The 21374-nt window shown below is 42.4% G+C and overlaps 1 protein-coding gene across 1 annotated transcript in view; it reads right to left on the bottom strand.

The window, feature by feature from the left end:
• The window catches only part of usp43b (ubiquitin specific peptidase 43b), a 73631-nt gene extending 56264 nt beyond the window's left edge, over positions 1-17367 (bottom strand). Inside the window, exons 1-2 of the mRNA XM_069149449.1 lie at positions 16374-17367; positions 10844-10990 (exon numbers count right to left, since the gene is read on the bottom strand). Coding sequence (XP_069005550.1) covers positions 10844-10990; positions 16374-17000 — 774 coding nt within the window. The 5' untranslated portion in view covers positions 17001-17367. The remainder of the gene's footprint in view (positions 1-10843; positions 10991-16373) is intronic.
• Positions 17368-21374: the final 4007 nt, after the last annotated feature.

Raw genomic sequence — 21374 nt, 5'->3', positions numbered from 1 at the left:
CGTAGGACGACATCAAGTGACCTCCAAAAAGAATGGCAAACGGCAGCTGGGGCTAAGTGCACGGCGAGGACGGTTAGAAACAGGCTCCTAGGGGTGGCTGAAGTCGTGCAAAGCTCGAAAAAAAGCCCTTCACCAACGAGAAGCAAAGAAGAGCCAGGCTGAGGTTTGTAAAAGACCATAAGGATTGGATCATAGAGGACTGGAGGAAGGTCATCTTCTCTGATGAGTCCAATTTTCAGCTTTGCCCAACACCTGGTCATCTAATGATTAGACGGAGACCTGGAGAAGCCTACAAGCCACAGTGTCTCGCGCATACTGTGAAATTTGGTGGAGGCCCGGTGATGATCTGGGGGTGCTACAGCAAGGCTGGAATCGGGTAGATTTGTCTTTGTGAAGGACGCATGAATCATGCCAAGTACAAAGTTGTCCTGGAAGAAAACTTGCTTCCTTCTGCTCTGACAATGTTCGCCAACTCTGAGGAGGGGTTTTTCCAGTAGGACAATGCTCCATGCCACACAGCCAGGTCAGTGAAGGTGTGGATGAAGGACCATCAGATCAGGACCCTGTCATGGCCAGCTCAATCTCCAGACCTGAATCCCATTGAAAACCTCTGGAATGTGATCAAGAGGAAGAAGATGGATGGTCACAAGCCTTCAAACAAAGCCGAGTTGCTTGAATTTTTGCGCCAGGAATAACAAAGTCAGGAGAGCATTCCAAGACGCATGAAAGCTGTGATTGTAAATCAAGGTTATCCCACCAAATATTGAATTCTGAACTCTTCCCAAGTTAAAACATTAGTATTGTGTTGTTTAAAATGAACTTGTTTTCTTTGCATTATTTGAGATCTGAAAACACTTTCATCTTTTTTGTTGTCATTTACTACAAATAAATGTTCTAAATGACAATATTTTTATTTGAAATTTGGGAGAAATGTTGTCAGTAGTTTATAGAATAAAACACAAATTTTAATTTTACTCAAACACATACCAATAAATAGTAAAACCAGAGAAACTGATAATTTTGAAGTGGTCTCTTAATTTTTTCCAGAGCTCTATAGCTCAGGAAACAAAAACTGCTGCATCCTATTCAGACAAATTTAAAGTGAGGTACATTGTTTAGGTCTCCACTTGTATCTAAGTATCAATCTGTAGTTAAAACATAAAGTTATCTCACACATATCTTAATCAGTTCCACATCGAGAAGTTTAGAGAAAAAGCAGGACCGGTGTATCCTTAGTGATGAGGGTTTATGTGTTCATGTGAATAACTCTGCAGGACAACAGATAATACAAAACAGTCGAAAATGTTCCTTCTAAATATGACCAACAATCCTGCCAGTGGATCAATACGATAGCACATTACACTCTTGTTTCAGTGGAGAACCGGTATATCAAAAGATAAAACAAGCATCTGAGCCCAGTAGGTCCAGTGGAGCCAATCATTGGCTCACTGAAGCAATCTTTATCTGTCTCTCGAGTACATTCCTCCTCTAAAATACAAAGAGGGCATAAAACACAGATTTTTTTAAAACTCCGGAAAACTAAGGACAAACTTTGTTGGTGAATTGAATTCTTAAGATGATTTATTCCACCTTTAAGATGGCAGCAGGAGAGGCTGAGGGAGAGATGAATTGTAATGAAGGCAGGTCGACCTCCTGAGCTGATGAGTTTTATTATCTCCCTCCTGCTTCTGCGGCTGATGATTGCGGTGACACACAGGAGCCTGGTGCTGTTTTAATGCCCCCCACAAATAACAATGCATGTTTTTATACGGCATTAGTGCTAATGAGAATATTGTAGTAAGACAATGTAACTATCATGATTAAAGCTCCATCTTTAAACTGGTATTTGTTGGCGAGGCCAGATAATAATTATTGCTGAAAAAAAAAAAAAAAAAACATTAATCTTTACAGGCAGATTCAAATGAACTCAAGATAACACATTAAAACTGGACTTGGCGTGACAGGCACGCCTCCCTGTTTAAATTATTTCTATCAACAACTGTTTAAATCATTCCAGTCAGCCTGGTTTCAGCCAATTGAATTGACACACTCTCTTGAAAGCCTCCACTCAGCAAATCTGAATCATTTAAATTGTTGGGGTTGGTGCTGGATGCCAATCAGACCCAGCAGGGTTGTGAATAATTTGTTTGCCAGTGCATTTCTTTATATTACATAAAGAATCAGTCTGTTCATTTAACTAACTCTCTATAAAATAAGATAAAGAACTTTTTATTCTGTCTGGGGCACCGTACGTTTGAAGAATAATCAATGAGAGTGCAAAGAATGACTTTTAAAGCTTTGTGTGCTGCTGATTTAAACTTTTAACTTGTGATTATTTGACTTTCAGAGTAATTAGACCCTAATGTAGCCTCTGAGAGAACTCAAATATCAAACAAAAGTAAATGCTAACCATGTTTCCTTTTGGTTAAAACTCTCCACAACGTAATGAGAAAAGGTCTTTTCTGTGCTGGGCTTCCTGCAGAGCATGAGTGCGGTTTATAGCCATGTCCTTGAACCCTTGTTCAAACCACTGATGATGTATTATGTGTTTTGGCGCTTAACTGTGTCTTTGGCACAGTGAGCAATCCCAAGCCTACAAAACAAGCTAATTTTTTTTTGTTTTCGTCAGTGTCAGAAATCACTCCCTTATTCACTACTTCACTACACCCTATATAACAGACCTATTCAACAAGCGGCTCGCGGGCTGGATATGGCCGTTGTGAAATTTGTCTGCAAGAGGTGACCTGGCTTGTGTGTGATATGATAAATAAAACTCAGATATAAATCTCTGAGCTACTTTAAGACATAAGCAAGTGAGAGAAACAATCTGTGTGGGTAACCTTGGTGACAGGATAGCGTGGCGGGATCAGGGAACCCCCCCCCCCCCCCATGTGTGTGTGTTAGCGACAGCACATGCTGGGATTAACTGCAACGGAACTACACCTGCTCCACACCTGCCCATTAGAAACTCCCCTCAATCTTGAATATGTCTCTCTCAAAGCAAAAGAGACATAAAGTTGATTGTGAAAATTGTCAATTCCAGAGCAAATGGACTGACGGGTATTTATTTGCTCTGCCGGCAGCAACAACTAATACACTGCGTGATGAGACAACATAAAGGGGTTAAGTTAAATCATGGCTTGTTTTCTGCCAGTTCTCCTGTGGGCTCAGAGTAATGGTGAAGGAAAATACAGGGACTGCAAGCCTCTTTTCAAGTATTTTTGATGGCATCACGAACAGCGCTGTTTATTGTTACCCTGATGAATACTGTTTTACTATATTAATCTCGTTTGCTACATTTGTGGATATAGACCTGACAGTAAATTACCTTTTACCTCCCTGTTGTTTTAGATGGAACTTTTTGCATTTCTTAATCAAAGCCTTGAAAACATAGCTTTCCAATTCTATTGTAAAGAATGGCTGCTGACAGAAATTTATATGATTAAACTGACAGATAAGGAATGCATGTGACTAGTTTATTCTGTGTCGTAAGATACCTATTAACATTACACTTTAAGTGTTTTTGGAAGCCATTAATTCACAAAATTATGAATTAAGTATTGCACATGCTATGATGGACATGTCTTTTTTTCCACTGCTTGAGGGCAGTATAGGGCCGCTAGTCTACACAATCATAATTCATAAATAAAATGATAGTAAATGTAAAGCACTATGTGGTAAATAACAAGTGATTTTTGACGTAGCCATTAAGTTCATTTTAGACTAATATTCACACCCAGATATTCACCTCAGCATCTGTGGGGGAGCTTAAGGCTTAAGCCAATCAAGACTGCTCTGGGTCGAAGGTGAGTGAGGACCTCAAGCACAGAGTGGTCATATTCGCACCCTGCTCTCCAAGCTGCTTTTCCAGCTGGCTGGCTCAGAGCCACAGGAAGCCATTTCAGCTTGGAAGGGCAGGCAGAATCAAAGACAGAGTGCAGAGGAAACACACACACACACACACACACACACACACACACACACACACACACGCGCACACACGCGCACACACACACACACACACACACACGCGCGCACACAGCAGAAAACACACAAGAGTCACAACTGAACCATTCGCATCCCGCCCTGACAGGAGTGGAGAGCAGCACTGACCACACACAGGCAACCGCTCTGCTCAGCTGTGGGTTCCGAGGTGCACTTGTAGACATGTACAGATGGAATAATTGAAAAGAAACCAAGTTTGAAAGTTTGGTACCACGTCTGGGTCACTGTCTGGATGTGCGTCTAATTTCAGTACACAAGCCACCCACATAGCTCAATTAAAATCTCCGGGAAGAAAAGGAGAGCACAACTACGAAACAAAGGAGCGCCACATGGTGATTGTTGCGCTGTTGATGTGTAGGAGGATGAGGTCCAGCCTTGTCAACCGCCATCAACACGTTTTCAGTCAGCATCACTTGACAACATACTGAACGATGCAGAGACTCAGACTTAGTCGGTTTTCACTTACAGACACAGATCATCTCCGTAACATTGTCCCTGACATAATTTATTGAGATTTTAACTTAATCAATTATTGGTTAATATCTATGAATATATCAAGTAAAAACTCAAATAAGTGAGGTGTGATGTAAAATATTTGTTGTGCATTCTTTCTGACCGCCTGTAAAGGCTGCACACACACAGACATACCGCTGCACTGCCCAGCCTTAAAAATAATAATTGTTCCCCACTGTGCTCCTTTGGCAGTGCTGCATGGTGGCCTGCTCCTCTCAGAGTTAGTTAAAGGGCTGGGCAATGTGGACAATAACAAAGATCATATTACTTTTCACCAGGTACATCGATACTGATAGTGTGACGGTATTTATACGATGAAAATTTAGAGAAATAATCATCAATAATGTGCATAAAATGACTAAGTTGGCAAAGGCAAATAATATAACAGCTGGAACAGTCTGGTAACACTTTACTCTAATGGAGCCTATAAAACCAGGAAAAGACAACAATTATGCAGTATCATGAAATTTTAATAAACAAAATCTGAAACATTATCTAGTCTCATATCATTATATCGCTATAATATCGATATAGTCGAGTTGGTTGCACAGTGAAAATTCCACCCAGTTGTTATCTGGCAGGGCTCCGGGGTATTTATCTGTCCAGATGTTCATGCTAATGCCACATCACCAGCTTGAACACAACAAGCTAACAACTGCTCATTCACTGCAGGCCAGAAGCTGCCAGTCTGATAGCGGAAAGCATTTCTGCAGTTATGTTGCTAATGTTAGAGATGAGCAGTACTTTCCAAATTCACGAAAACATGATGTCATAAACTTTCGAAGCAACATCCCGCTTCAATGGGTGCAAATCCAATTGATTAAAAGGTGGAAGCCAAATGTTTAGGGATGTACCCATCGTGAAGTCAGCCATTGGTTTGTGAAGTGACATTTGGAAGCCTCAAGTCTGGCATTTTGGTGGTGACCATCTTGTGAACATATTAGGACAAATAGGAGGGGAGTGAGGGATGGATCTGACCCAGAACCTGAGGACACTATGTCCTGCTCACCTATAACAGAAACCTGACCGGAAACCAAACCAGACACACACTCCAAACATAGCTCTCTATAAAGTCTAATATCATTAATTAATTAATTATGAAAAAAAATTCAGAGGGACCACAAGAACACTCATAAAAAGGAGTGGATTTAGCTCATGACACAGTAATGACTTGAGGAGAAAAATGCATTAATTTTCATGAGAGTATCTCAGGAGAGAAGTTGAGGCTTTTTGAATAGGAGCCAGAGGTTTTTTGGAGGCAGAGGTTTTTTGGAGCCAGCCCCTAGTGGCACTCAATGGTATTGCACTTTTAGGCACTTATGCATTGTCTTCACTTTTCAAACCTATAGGCTATGTACATTTTTATATATAGTCTATGAGCTGGACTAATGCTAGATACAGTGAATAAGCAGCACTTATCCTGATCAAGTAACTTATTTCATTTTAACTGGATAACAGCTGTTTTTGTTCACTAGAAAAATGGGCGAGTAAACATTCCTCCACTTAAGAAGGAAAGTTGTTGAGCAATATGATTATATTTTAAACTTGCCTGGTATTTGGTTGAATAACAACAGAGGGGATTTGGAGCACCGCAATTTAAAATAAAGCAAGACTTTTTGTTGCATCATTTTTTAAATAATGAATCAGCTGTTGGCCTGCCCAATAATAGATCAGGAAAACTTTTTGAAACATCTTTTCACCTACTGTCTTGGTGCTATTGTTACGACTTTTTAAAGTATATCCTCTTAATTGTGTGGACAGCAAACCCCAGACAAAACCACTCGCATGCATTTCCCTGTTGTGATGATGAGAAATCAAATGCAGTCTGGCCTTTGTACAAAACCACTGCCTTTACTTGACCAGTCACTTTTTGTAAACGGCTACGTTTTACCGCGGCACTTTTCGTCAAGTAGAATCAAAGCAATTTCTCTCTTCATATCCTCCCCCCTTCCCCGTCTCTTTGACTGTCACTGCTGCTTACCGTTCCACCGCCCGTTGCCTCACTGTTGCAGGGAACTCAGCCTCACCTCTCCTTCACTGTGCTCCCTGGCTGCACAACAAGTGTCTCTTTCTTCCTGCCACTTACAAAGCCACATTCATAAAGCAGAGAGAGAGAGAGAGAGACACTCACACAGAGCGGGAGAGAGAGAGATTCACACTTGCGCTCTGTTTCCTCAGTGATAAACGATCAACAAACCAGGAAAGAATGTGTGGTGCATGAGTCAAAGCCATGGGGAGTCAACGGTAAATGTTAAATTGTGTGTAGTGTACGTCTGATTGTGTATGTGTGTGTGTATGTGTGTGCAGGATGTTGCCCTCTGTTACACATACATAATACTATGGCTCCAACTACAAACCAGTCTGACACTCAGTGGCTTGCAGAGACAAAATCAACTCAGGAGGATTGTAGACGGGGAGGGATATCGGGGGGAGTGCCCCCTACTCTCACTTCTTCTTTAGGCCCTGGCTCTCCTGTGCAAAATGATAACTAACAACATATGCCTAAAATCAATTAGCATAGACCCACAGGCTCGTGAACCAGCAGCAGGAGAGGACAGAGCTTGCCGACTCCTTTGCCGCCAGTGGGAACGTGCATGGACTGGTAAACTGGCTGCGACCCTGGATGACTGTCTGCCAGCCAGCCAACACCACCAGAGCTCCAGCAGGCTGGCTGTGGAGGAGATTAAGACTGTGGTGACCAAACAAACAAACAAAAACATCACAGGCCGAAGATGATCCTGAACAGTGCTTAAAAGTTTTAGAGGAATGCAATTTAGGCTCTTCTCTTGCAGCGGGCACTCTCAGCCCCTCACAAAGCTCCTTTGTAGGATGGAGATATCAGACTGCATACCGTGGCTTTATTGTACATTCCTGCAGTATGTATGAGCTACAAAGGGACGAGGCAGAAGAATGCAAAGAGTGGACCGTGATTCACGGGCGGACAGAATTACTGGAATTATTTCTCTCACATTGGTGACGCTGAGTGTGTTACCACATGTTTCCTCACCGATAAAACTGAAACCCATAACAACCTTGATGTCCGCAGACAGCCCACACTGGCTGATAGCAGTGGGCCTGGACAAACATAAGACACAACTGTCACAGTAGATTTTCTGCACTGGACAGAGGCCATACTGTTGCTCTCTCCCACTCTGTCTCTCTCTCTCTCTCTCTCTCTCTCAGTGCTAAGAATATCTATTCATATGCAGTGTGTTTTATTATTGCAGCATATTCTTCAGAAATAAACCCGAACGCAACAAGTCAGATGTTTTTATAGACCCATTAAATGTCACAAAAACCGACAAGAGTGGACCAATCACACACTGTACATGGAGACCAAAACCAGATGTACCTTCAGCAGCTGAAGAGCTCTGTTGAATGTATAAAAGGTACATGTTGTATCAGCATGCCCTCGACTGGTCAAAGCTCATTCGGACTCTCGTTTTAACGGTTTCTGTCTGCGATCTCATCGTTTTGATTAAAACCCAAAGCTTGGTACCACGGATGACGCTCGGGACAAAGACCGACCATTAATTGAGAGCTTTACTTTATAAATCACTGCAGTCAATGCATGTCACCAGCTGCCAATCTTACAATCTGCTTCCCTTTTCACTCGAGGCTGCTCATCATCCCCACAGCTGTAAACTGCTCTAGTGCGCATCACAGACGAACGATGCCAAAAGGACGGCGTCACAGGCAAACAGCAGGGGTAGCCGACCACTTGTATGTCACCAAACACTCATCCGCAGCAATGCTAGCAGCTCAGTGAGCCTGCACGACGGGCAATTAAAAAGTGCAGAGACTGTTCCTCTTGCACACGAATGGACACCAGAGGGGGGCGGGGGGCAAAACATCACTGGTCGAGACCGAAAAAAAGGGGCATCAGGCCAGGGGCACAACCAGGTGGCTTTTCTTTGTCTTGTTTTCCCCCAGGGACAGACTGTCAACGCTGAGCTCTCCTGTGATCTTTTGAGGCATCTAAGGGGGAAAGATTCAGTGCAAACGACCTGAGCTGTGGTGCAATGGCACTTTGGTTCTTCAACATAACAACAGAGCCGTTTCCCGGCTGCAACAACACAAACATTACTCTCCACCACCCCTACTAGATGTGGCTCCTTGCGAATTCTTTCTGTTCCCCAAAAGTTTGACACAAAATTCAATGGGCACTCTGTGCTCAAGTTCCAGATCCATGTTCAAATGACAAATGCGCATGTACCAGTGCTCACAAAAACACGTGTAACACAGAAGATGGCACAAAACAGCGTTTCACACGAGATGTAGCAGACCTGTGCCTGATGAAATCCACAGGTTAGGGTATTGGACATCCAAATGTGTGTTGCACTCAGTAAGGCAAATCAAGTCAGCCACAACATCAGCCTCATGGAAAAATGAAGAAACAACAATGGCAAGAAGGACCTTCACATGTTCTTGAAATGTAAAACTTGTCTATATTTTGTGAAGAGTACTAAATCTTAACTGAAGGAATACCAGAGTAAACCCTCTGTTCTTTCAATCAAACGATGTTAACACGGATCCACGGTTTAAGTCAACAGGCTTGTGTCCTCCACACCTCCCCGGCTCCTCTGGCTGTTAACAAGGTGTGGCGCCATTTTTCCTGGGGGTGCTGCAGGCTCATGACAGATCTTATCAGCGGCTCTTCAGTCCCAGCCTCCTGTCAGGTCACCTACACACCCAAGTGCACTCAAAAGATACAGTCCAGACCAGCTCAGCTGACAAGGGAAGGTAAACTTAATTGCGTGACACCAGAAAAGTCAGTTTGAAGGGTTGAAATATATGAAACTTTGGGACTTGAAATAATTTAACTTTCATAGTTCACACACGGGAGATAAAGGTGGACTGATGTCCATATTCTTACCGTTACACCACACAGATATCGTAATTTGTCTCTGCAGACAGGAGAAACGCTACAGTTCAGCCAGAGTGAAGGCATTGGGGAGGATTCTACAGACTAGCCAACATTTTCAGTCTGACCTTGGCCTTATAATCATATGGTGTTGGTGCCAAAAACAATGCCTCATCTCCCTGCTAATTAAGAACAGTAGATATTACAACACCAGCCTGCATGTCAATCGTACAAACTTCATACAGGAAGACAAGTTGATTCTCATACTCCAGTGGCTATACATTAAATAGTTTGAGACTTCCTGATCTCAAATATATCACAATCCAACATGATGATGAAACTACAGAGTAAATCATCGCCTTGGGATACAAAGGGCACTATGTTTTTGTAAGTTTATTTATAGGCACGCCTCATAAATTCGTTATCACCCCGATAAAAAAAAGAAAAAAAAGAGGGATGTCTATTTCAAAAGTAAAAACATGTTTTTAATAATACATGAAAATCATGCTTTAATGGCTCACAGCAGAGCAGTTCAAAGTTCTGTTTGAGAAGTATCAGGATGCCCCGTGCCTGCAGGCGTACCTCCAGGAGGAGACACGGCGAGAGAAAAATCAAACACCGAATCGCAATACTTGCATTCTCCTTGTTCACAGGCAACGCATTAGACACAGAGTGAGGTTGCACACCACACACTGCCACACCGGCTTTGGTGGTACTAAATCTGCTCTGCACAGCTGATTTTAAGACCTCTGAAGAACGAACTATGACGACGCTGTCTGTGGAGTTATCGAAACATCGCTGGACAGCCTTATCAGTGAGGTTAGACTTGGTGAAAAAGACAAACACAAGATATGAACCACTGGGGGGGAAAACTCATTTGCAACCATGAACTTTACATGCTGGATGTTGGATCTCTCATTAGCTACACTGCTGCATGCGATAAATACCCCATCGAGAACAGAGTCTCTGTTAAACAGCGGTAAGCACACACATCTGTTTAGAATTAATAGACAAGTTTTAAGTGAATTAACATTCACAAAAGGATGATCTCTGAGGTTTCATGTAATCACATGAACTAATAATAACTTCACTATACATCAAGCCACAGGAGTTCATCATGCATTATGTATTAGACCATGTATTTAATCGTAATGAGTCATGTATTAGTTACGCAACAATTAAGCATGCAGTATGATCTATGATTTATTTTTAAATATTACGGGTTCCCTGGTCACCCACTGGTTAACAAAACATCGCAACATCCAAGGTCCGACTCACACACACTTGTGGCATTTCAAATCTCTTTATTTATCTCCACTGCAGCCATGAAATGAAGGAAAAAGTGCCTAAAAAATAAAGAAGTAAGGAGGATAGAAGTTTTTCCTGGTTAATATCACACGGAGCTTCTTTTACTGAGCACCAGAATGCTGACTGCTGCCACCTGGCCTGCTCGATTATTACCTTTCCAGAAGCTTTGGTCTTGTTGTTGTTGTTGTGGGAGGCCAGAATGACGTCTTCATGGACGCGATCCAGGAGCCACAAGAGGAATTCCAGGGCGTCATGCTGGGAATTACCACGAAACTGCGATCCGTACTTGGACACTATAGTCTGGAGAAGAAACAGGATGAAAAGTGTGAATTTTATTACAGCAACATTATGATTACAGGTTTGGTTGATCTGTGTGTACTGAATGAGCAAGGAATCTGTTTGTGCTTTAACAGTGCTCATGTTCTGATGAAGCCACTTCACTGAGAAACCTTTTGAAAACTTGAATATATCTGTCATAGCCACAGGATCCCATGTTTAATTTTACTGCAGTGGTCCTTTCATTGACTTTTAGCATTTGATAGTCAGTGGAAGTAAAAGCCGTAGTCGGTATGTGGAAAAGTCAAACCTTTCTACAGCTTTCTCTCATTCAAAACATGAATCTTAAGCACTGTTTGTTTACTGGTTTTGACAAGTCGGGTGTGTTTGATGGTACAACTCGGGCTCCTGAACGGGCAGCTTTTCTCTGTCCTTCTCCACAGAACGCTGATCAGAGGAATCCTAGAATTGCAAATTTGCACTAATGCTCTTCACGCTCCACTCGTCTCCGCCTGGCCCACGCTCTGACTGAAGCAGAGCCATTTCAGATTTTGGATTTGCAAAATCTGCCTTTGTCTGACACTTGCAATAAACATGCTTGTTAATAAAACATTACAAAAGTACTCTCTTCTCCACTTTTTGCCCTGAGAGAAAAATATATTGAAGATTTTGAATATCAAACAAGAGGTGTGAATAACATTTTGCGTCAAAGTAAACTGAAGACTACTTTAGGTCTCACACAGTGCGATGTGACTGCACATGTGAATGGCACCCAACTCAATTAGACAAGGAATTAGCTTCATGAACTGCAGCTGGCAGCCTGAAGAAGCAGAGGCAGTGATGAGAGATTATAGCAGAGAGAGCAACAGACTGTAATCACTAATATGTGATATGCGTCTTATAGCTATTACAGTCTAATGTGATGTCTGATAATGAAGCTTGAGGCTTTGAATCGAGAGCCGGTAGTCCAATTCTCAAAAAGACGGGAGAAGATACAGAATTAACACACAACCAAGGCAGCACTGAAGCGTCCTTGAGCAAAGCATGTAACTGGATATTGCTTCAGTGCACAGTATAAGGGCAGACCTGAAAGGAATACACTCAAGTCAACTTTTCCTTTAAAACATTTACCATAATTGGACTAATCCGATGTGAAGCCAGAACTGCATCTTTAAAGTGGTTACTAAGACGTAGGCAGAACAAAAAGTGAACATAAAAAGTGATGAATGTTTTCATCACATAGTGGATCCTCACAGTCAGTAGTGCTACTTGTTGAATTACCAGAAGTTGTTGCTGTCTCTCAAGGTTGTCTAACCATCGTTCCTTCATTTCCAGGTTTACATAGAATAGTCAGTCATGTTTACATCTCCATCACTTTCATTTTTTAAGTCAACAATATCATGCTATTTTTTAATTTGTTCTGTATTACTCAGTGTGATTGTCTGGTTTCAGTCACAACAGGTTCCTGCCAATATTTCAAAAATAAAAACCTTGTTAAGAAATGAAGGGATTCTGTCTCTGAAACATTCCAGCTTTTAATTTGAAATGGATTCAAGGAGTGTTCAGAATGTATTGCCACATAATGCAGTAACTTTAACAGGGCAAACAATAGTGGATCAAAACGAGGCTTCAAGCTGACATTGTGAATCAATCAATACACCTTTAATGTCAATATGACAACTTTGACCATTATGTTTGTTTTTATTAAAGGACGTATGTTTCAGAGATGATTGGATCTTCAAGCACTTAAAAAAATGTTGTCCCGGGTTTCTGAATGCAATCTCAGGATCACCTAAAAGGTATTTCTTTGAATTTAATACAAACCCTCACCGAGTCTCAAGGATGAACTCATTTGATTTTGGGGAACGCATTTTCTCAGGAACCCCTTTTCAAATTTGGTTCAAACATTCACTTGGACTCAAGTCCCATTCTTCATCTCATTCTCAAGGGCCATATATCGCATTTGGTTGGACATTGAATTGGTGACACTCATCTTGAATGTCTACCTTGAAACTGTGGTGATCATATAGCTATGCTGTGCTGTTGGGTTGGAGATGTGAGTGATGCAACCACATTTAATAATCTGTAGCTTCATTTCAGCAACATCTATATTGGAAGCGTTGTCTAATGCAGTAACATGATCACTGTATCACACTTCACAGGACAACAAAAGTTTCTAAATTAGATGATGCTATCTGGCACATCTCTTGAAACATTCAGGCTTGTTTTGAAGAGGTGCTTCGATAATAACTATGAACCATGACCTGTTCTAACCTAAGGCTGCAGTGCAGCTAGTCATTGCAGCAAGGCAATAACAGTAATTACCATCCGCCGTTTAAAGGTGGCAATTGTCTCAGTGATATAATTGAGGTTGTGGGAAAAGCCATGTGTTTTTCTTATTGCCGACTGAGGCATAATGGTCAATGGCTACTGGTAATGTGTATGTGTAACCATCTAACTGAAGAAAACATTATAAAATCAGCATTTAGCTAATACTAAATATTTCAACCATTTACCAATTAATGGAAAACTATTTCATCCGTTTAATTTATCTGTATATTTCACCTGTTCAGCTTTTACTTTCCCTTTGGCTAACTAATTAAAGATTTAAACCGCTTATTCATAACTAGGAGTTTACTATGTGCCCTGGTTATGAATTAGTGATTTGAATCATTTGTTATCAAATTTTTGGTGTTTATATGCCTCGTCCCACTTACTGACTAGTTTCCATGCACTCTCAGTCGTACCACTTGTGTACAGCTGTGGAAATACATGGAGATATTATATTTCCATATATTTCAACAGCTATATTTAATGAAAAAATGTGAAATAAATGTTTTTATTTCGAATTGGTTGAGGTACACCACAAACTTCGCACGTATCCTTTGACTACTGCAGAGTACCCCAGTTTGGAAGTTACGACTGCACGCTTTGAGAGCAACATAGATAACTGTTAAAAATCAACATGGAGATGGCAAACAATAACTTGTACCTGTGAGTAAGACCCACTGTCACCACAAAATGCGCTTCCTAATGAGCCTATCACTACAAGCTGCAGGGAGGATGACATTCCTGTCCAGTCATCAGTCCTGCTCGCCCTCACTCCCTTCTTTCTCAGGCCTCTCATGTTATGGAAACCAATAAATGGGCTGTTGAGTAACTGTTTGAGTTTCAGGCCTCATCCCTGTCCAGGCCCCTCTGTGCAAACACACCACCCTGCCAGGGGAGGGGTTCACGAAACCGTCCAGATGAAAAAGCTCACATCTGCTCCCAGGTTGAAGCAACTGGAACGTCAGAGACACATCTGTGAGAGTCGACTCATTGGCAATGTTACATATCATAAAGCAGCGCAGTGGTCATTTATCTTTAGGCAAGATTTATAAAAGTGACCTTCCTGCTTCCACCTGTATTGTCCCACATGCCAGGTGGTACTTGAATGTGGCAGCGAGCTAGGTATTCAGCATGATTTTGTTGTTTTGTTTTCTTCCCATGCGTGTGACTCAATGCAGCCAACTGACCTATGAAGAGGCCACTGCTGATTCATTACCACTGAAGATAATTTTGATCAAACAATGATGATGATACATATACACAAACAGCATTATTCATTTAGAATATGAAACGGCACTTTGCGCATTCTGTTGAAAGGGCAATTGTCAAAAAAAAAAAAAAAAAAAAATCCCTTTCAGCACCTGCCTTTGTATCATTTCTTATCAAAATTCATGTGACGTGAAGGTGGGTGCTATAGATGTTCCTTTTAATCCCCCTTGCTTTAGCCGAACCTTCCCAATGCCTTTCAGAGGCCTGCAGAGACTGAGAATCAATTTCAAAAACCAGCAGATTAATAGAGGCATTTAAATACAGGCCCATCCTTTGTTTTGTTTTTTTGGAATAGTTTATAAGTGGTTTGTGCTGTCTGGAGTTCCCGCAACTAGAAGCTAATTTGGCCTCTCAGACACAAGCCTCAGAGCTCTCTGATCATTTCATAATGCTTCTCTCCAGGCAGCTGTGGTATTACTCAACAAGCAATTTCAGAAGGCCTCGGCTGCACGAACTGTGGACCTCCTGCAGTCAGACACCACAGCCAAGCAGTACAGCAGCACGGTGTGTGGGTGTGTGTGCATGCCTCCAAATGTGCGCACTTTAATGCAGGAAACATGTTACATCCTAAAAAAGGATTTTTGTTTTGTGTTTTTTCTTTTTAATCTATCTTTTAATCTTGGCGAGATGTTTCAATGATGCTCCCCCTTTGAGTGATGTGCTGCAAATGTGGGCTATCAGAGTGCCATGAGATAAGAGGGAAATGAAAGTGTGCAAGTGAAGATGTATTAGCAGTATGAATTCTGGTTGACAGCGGGGTGTTTCAGAGAGGGTGACAGATGGGACAGCACCAGAGGAAATTTAAAGGAAAAAAACACAATTTGTTCAAATTAATTCTCTATCAGTGACTATCAACACTGCATTTGCTCCAAAACAGGTGAGGTTTTAGCTTCCCTATAACACATTCAAGTGCGACAAAAAAAAAATCCTGTAAGTGTCTATGCTGCAGGGGTCAAGATATCCCAGTAGTCTTTCTTACAGAGTAATTAGCATTTCCAAGAATAGCTCCATTGTGAGTTTCTTTGTTCGCTGCTCCATATTATCTACTTCTCGCCCTGAACTACGGCTCACAGAAATCCAGAGCAAAGAGCTGCAGGCAGATAGAGTACAGTTGCATCCCTCCCTCCCTTCCTCCTCCTCCTCCTCCTCCTCCATCTTCAGCATGGGCAGAGGAGGAAAAGCCTGGGGGTCTCCTGATAGTGCTCTGTCACAGACCCTGATCCTCAGGGACAAACGAGTCTCAAGTGCCAACACGCTTTACTTGGATCACAAAACATCTAAGTGTACAGTCAAGCAGTCACCTGCTGTGCGAGCTGCATGATTAAGTTCGTGACATGATGCCAGCTAAGTTTTTAGTGACACATATAAAAGGTCCTCTGCTGGAAAAAGCCCAGCGCGGCAGGGCATTCAGGCACTCACATTGCTGTTAACACTGAGGAGCAGCCTCATTATCACCTGGCAGGGAAAGACTTTAGCCAAGGGGCAATGCTTGTTATTGGGAGGCCAGTAGGTAACTATTGGCAATTAAAGTAAATGATGTAAGACTTGTGACACCCCTGTTTTACCTGAGCAGGTCAGGCATCACCTCAAAGTGGTGTTTATGACACAGTGTGTGAATAACATGATATTACTTCAGACTGCACTTCCAGCAGCTACTAATGCAATAGTCTATATTTAGTTGATGATAACACAGTGAGACTGACCCTGGCTTTTTATTAGTACTTGTCCTCCCTGTACCTTCCATTGCAGCACTCCCCTGCGCCCCTAAGGCTGTTATGTTTTGGCTGATGTGTTGCACTTTGGGTACCTTGAAGTCCACGGACAGCTGCGGGGTGTACTCCAGAGTCCACAGAGCCCTGACAAGGGATGCCAACTGCTCCGTGACTTCTCCCTTGGCGAGCCGCGTCTCGTCTCCCTTCACCACCCCGTTCATCCTGGTCTCACTCAGGTCCATCTTGTACCGCTCCAACCCCAGGTACTCTGCGAGCAGGTCGGTGTTGCTCAGACACTGGACCACGGCGTTCATGAAGCAGGTGTTCCCGTGGTTTTTCAGCCCCAGCACACCTGGGATTTTGTCTCCGTACTGGAAAAGTAGTTTTTCTCTGCCGGTGCACAGAGACGAAGACGTGCTCGAAGTGTTTTTCGCCACGCGATCCCAAGGCACTTGTACATCCTCTTTGATAATTCCTGAGCCGGCGCTGAGGGTGCAGGGTGCGCCATTTCGAAACCCCCCATCGTCGTCCTCCGCGTCCTGCGCGTCAGCGTCTCCAAAGTGGGTGAAGGTGCCCAAAGTTTTGATGATTCTGTTCATAAAACTCCCCACAGACTTCAACGATTTCTTCCTGAAAAGCTTCCCGGATTTCGGCTTCTTCTCTTTGCGCTTCTCCTCCTTCGACGTCGGCATTTCCTCTTTGAATCTGCTCTGTTTCTCCATGACAGTGTCTCTACTCCCTCGCCGGTCTATTTGGAGACTGAGATGTGAGCAGATTTCGACGCCGGTGTGTCGCTGGTTCTCCGCCGGTGTCTCTTGTCCGGATAGCAGAGGGCAGAGCGCACAGAGGTGTCACCATCGCGCAGCCAGGAGACACAACAGCACACTGTTATCCCGTCTCGCTCTGACAGAAAACCTACCTCATCCATCCCAACACTTACTGAAGGCGTTCATTATCACTCCGACGCCGCTGTCACGAGCGGCATCTCGTCATGACCAGCACAACACGAGCCGCTGCGCCGTCCAGTTGCAGCACTGAGCCCTCCCCTCCCATTGCGCCCAACTTCGCCAGAAAAAGACTGGTGATTGTGTGGCTGTCCCCTCCCACTCTCCAACTCATGGAGGAGATAACAGATCCGAGTACAGCATGGAGTCAGTCGACGTAGAGATTTGATTCTCACTTTTCACCAGTAATGGAAGACACAAAAATAACTACAGCTTTATTATCAGCATGATATCAAAACTAATTGTGCAGATAAATGCCCCGTGCGACATTAGATTAATACTGACGCACAAATGCCTTTCACTGATGGAGTTTTATCTACTTTACACGCAGTTAGGTAGAAGAAAAAACTAAACTTAAAACTGAGAAGCTTATTTCCTTTTTGTGAAATATTTGACTTTTTCTTTAAATGAAACAATCTGAGATGTTTGGAGGCAGAAGTTTAGAGATTGGATAATCTAACAACTCGGACATCTTTAACATGTTCCCTCCTCCCCCCACCCATCACACCACAAGAGAATACCTCAGTGTCACATTTGTAGCACAGACTGTATATAAAAGTGGACATAACTTCTGGGTCTTAAAAGTGAAGCCAATGTGAAAGTGCCCTAAAGTGCAATACCACTGAGGACCACTAGGGACTGACTCCAACAAACCTCTGGCTCCAATAGACTGCCATTCAAAAGTTGTAAACTTCTCATGAAATACAAAGTCAGTATATTTTATTGAACTGCTCGTGACTAGTTTTCTGGTGGTCTCTCTAAAAATAAGTCCATAATTTTTGGTTATTACACCTCAGAGAGAGGCATGTTTGGGGGGCATGCCTGGTTTGATTGACAGGTTTTTGCTATGGGTGGTTGGGCACAGCGTCTTTGGGGTCCCAGTGAGATCCACCACCAAATATGGTCACTTCTGGCTCCAAAACAAGATGGCGACAGCCGAAATGCTAGACCTGAAGTTTCAAAACAGCAGTTTACAAACTAATGGGTGACATCACAGTAGGTTGCCGCTTGTTGGTGACAAAGTGCATGTATCAACCATCGGAAAGAGATTCTACAAATATGACCTGCATGCTGGGAAAAAGCCTTTCCTGTCCAAAACCGTTAAGCCATTAAGAACAACATACTCTGGATGGAAAAAAAAAAAAAAATCTAACATAGAGCTGTTTGGCCAAAGTAACAATAGACATGTTTGGACAGTTTTTCAGGAGCAGGAGAAGAATCTCATATAAGCATGGTGGTAGTAGTGTTATGGTTTGGGGTTGTTTTGCTGCCTCAGGGACTCGCCAAATTCTGCATCATGTCAAGGAGAGGTTGAAGATAATATGAGGCCATCTGTCTGAAAGTTGAAGTTAAACATAAGTGGACCTTTCAGCAAGATAATGATCCTCAGCACAAAGCAAATCCACCAAGGAATGTCTCAGAGAGCAAGTGGGAGGTTTATGGAGGCCTCACGGTCCAGATTTTGAATCCCACTGAAATGTTGTCAGTTACATTCCAACACTCATTTCCACATACCAAAATCTATCTTAGAAAAAACTATAGGAGGGTGACCTGCTAAGCCAGGTGGGTAGGGCACATACCACCACTACTGTCACTATCTAATAAAGGAAAAACGCCAAAAAAAGAATCCTTACATAAAATGTTTAGGCCTTTGGTAATGAGTTTAATGCAGGATAACAATTAAATCACTGTTTGTGATCTTTTCGTGAGGATAACATTAGCTACATGGGTATTAGTAAGTAAGTAAAGTTTATTTGTATGGCACTTTTCACAGATATAAGATCACAAAGTGCTTCACAATAAAAAGAGGAACTTTATCGGAAGCCAGTGAAGTGTGGATAGAATTGGGGCGATGCGTGATCTCCTGTTCTGACCCGTTAAAAGGCGAGCGGTTGCATTTTAAACAGTTTGAAGCCGGTTTAAAAGAGGCCTGACTTAAACAGCTAAAAGCAGCATTAAAATAGTCTAAACGAGAAGAAATAAAAGCATGAATAATCATCTCCATCTTGGTCACAACATTTCTTAGATTTGCTATGTTTCTCAACTGATAAAAACAATCGCTTATTTGTTGACTGACATGATTATCCAATGAGAGTGACTGGTCAAAGATGACACCCAGGTTTGGCAGCTTTTCTTTGGCATGGTCATGTAGTGACCCCATGTGCTTGCTTGATGTCAGGAATGACATCTTCAGGAGCGATTATCAGGGCTTCTGTTTTATTCGCATTTAACTGAAGTTGGTTGTCAGTCATTCAAGTCTCAATGGCATTCAAACAGTCATTTCAAATGGACAGTTGGTTGCCTTGATCAGTGTCAAAGAGCTCCTTGCAGACTCACTAAGAGTCAATTTAAAGTCACGTTTCTTCCCGATGTGCCATGCCAGTAAATAAACTCCTTTAATCGTCTTCCGTGGAGAAACGGCAGCTAATGAAACTGGTAGTCTAACGAGACAATTTCTGCCAATTCTGATTAAAAACAAGGCAAGAAGAGGGCATATCTCCTGTGAATGTGTGTGAGTGACCCCGTGCAGCCTTCAGTGAAAATTCATTAACTAGGCCTTGGAAGGCATTTATCACGGGTTACAGTGATCTGGATTATTACCATCATTACTGGGCCGTGAAGTATGAGAGAGCTTATCTCTTCTGCTTGCTGCATAGATATGTTTAATCTCACAGGGCTGTCATATACAATAACACTAAAAACTGCAGATTTATCGCAGTGAGCAAAAGCATTATGACTGACTCCTCCTCACTGCTAATGCAACCTGAAGAGTGAGACTGAGCCAAGTCTTTGCTCAGAGAGAGTGAGCCTCCTACTCTGCTTCCCTTCAGAGTGCTGCTGATGGTGATGTGGAGTACCTGTTGTTGGTGAGCAACAATCCCACCAGGAGGCTCAATTTCAAGAGAGAGGAAACTCATGAAATCCTTCAGGCTGAGAGCCAGAAAGAGATACGGGTGCACGAAGCAGAAAAGTCAGGAGCTCAGAACTTGAATTTTCAAGGTCTGTACGTAACAAATCACAGCCAAAGGCCTCTTTTTTAAACGGCGTCAGGCTCCAAGAGGAGGAGGAGGAGGAGGCAAATATCAAACGTCTCTCTTTACACAATGTGTCCTGAACATCCCACTTCTTCATGTGAACCAAATCAGCCAACGCAATCTATTATCAAATAAATCTAACTTCCAAGAAAAAACTCTCACATTTACCCAACTTGTGCCGATACCTGGATACCAGGATACCTGCCTCAAACCACAGGGATATCTACAGTATCTGAGGGACTTCAGTAATCAACATCGAATTTTTCCAAGCACCTAAATCCACAAGCTTTATTACTTCTCCCAAGAAATCTCAAAATGCCCCTAAAAACTGTGATCGAGGGGCAAAATATGATAATGATAAATTAATTACATTTACAAGTTTAGGCCAGTATCCAAATCTGGCATAACCCCCCCCCCCCCCCCCCACCACCACCACCACCACACACACACACACACACACACACACACACACACACACACACACACACACACACACACACACACAGAGTTTTGTACATAATCCTGTTATGATATCAGACAGAGACCAGGCCATTCTGCACTTGGAGTGGTTACAATTTAAGTTTTGAGTTATCTATTAACTTATGCATTACACATATAAGAAGGCTAATCAGAGTTAAATAAAAGGGTTTATAGTCAGGATTGTCTCCTGCTTTCTCTCACACATACAGATGGTATACTATAGACACAAGGTTGATTGCACACCTTTATTTGGAGCAGCTTTTTATTTACTCCTGTTGACACAAGTTGGTGAATACTGTGTGCATTTTAATCTGGACTAAAAACAGGAACTTTATGCTCTAATTGGGCTACTTAAAGTTTCCCCCAAATTCGTTTTTTTAGACAGTGGAAATAAAAGTTGCTCCCCAAATTAAAAAAAAAAAAATCTCTTCCACTGCTTCTCCCAAGAAACCCGAGAACAGATATTTGTTTTGTTTTTTGGTGATGAAGCTGCCAATAGCCACGGGCCGAAGTATTTTAATCATTGTGCTACAAGAGACTACATCACACTGTCATCCCGCTTTTTAACTTTTAGAAT

Source organism: Embiotoca jacksoni, unplaced genomic scaffold (genome assembly GCF_022577435.1).
Source record: "Embiotoca jacksoni isolate LCO1_2020_lvr unplaced genomic scaffold, fEmbJac1.0.p SCAF_15, whole genome shotgun sequence".
NCBI classification, from domain to species: Eukaryota; Metazoa; Chordata; class Actinopteri; family Embiotocidae; genus Embiotoca; species Embiotoca jacksoni.
Note: the sequence above shows the minus strand (reverse complement) of the source record. Positions and strands in the feature narration are given on the sequence as shown.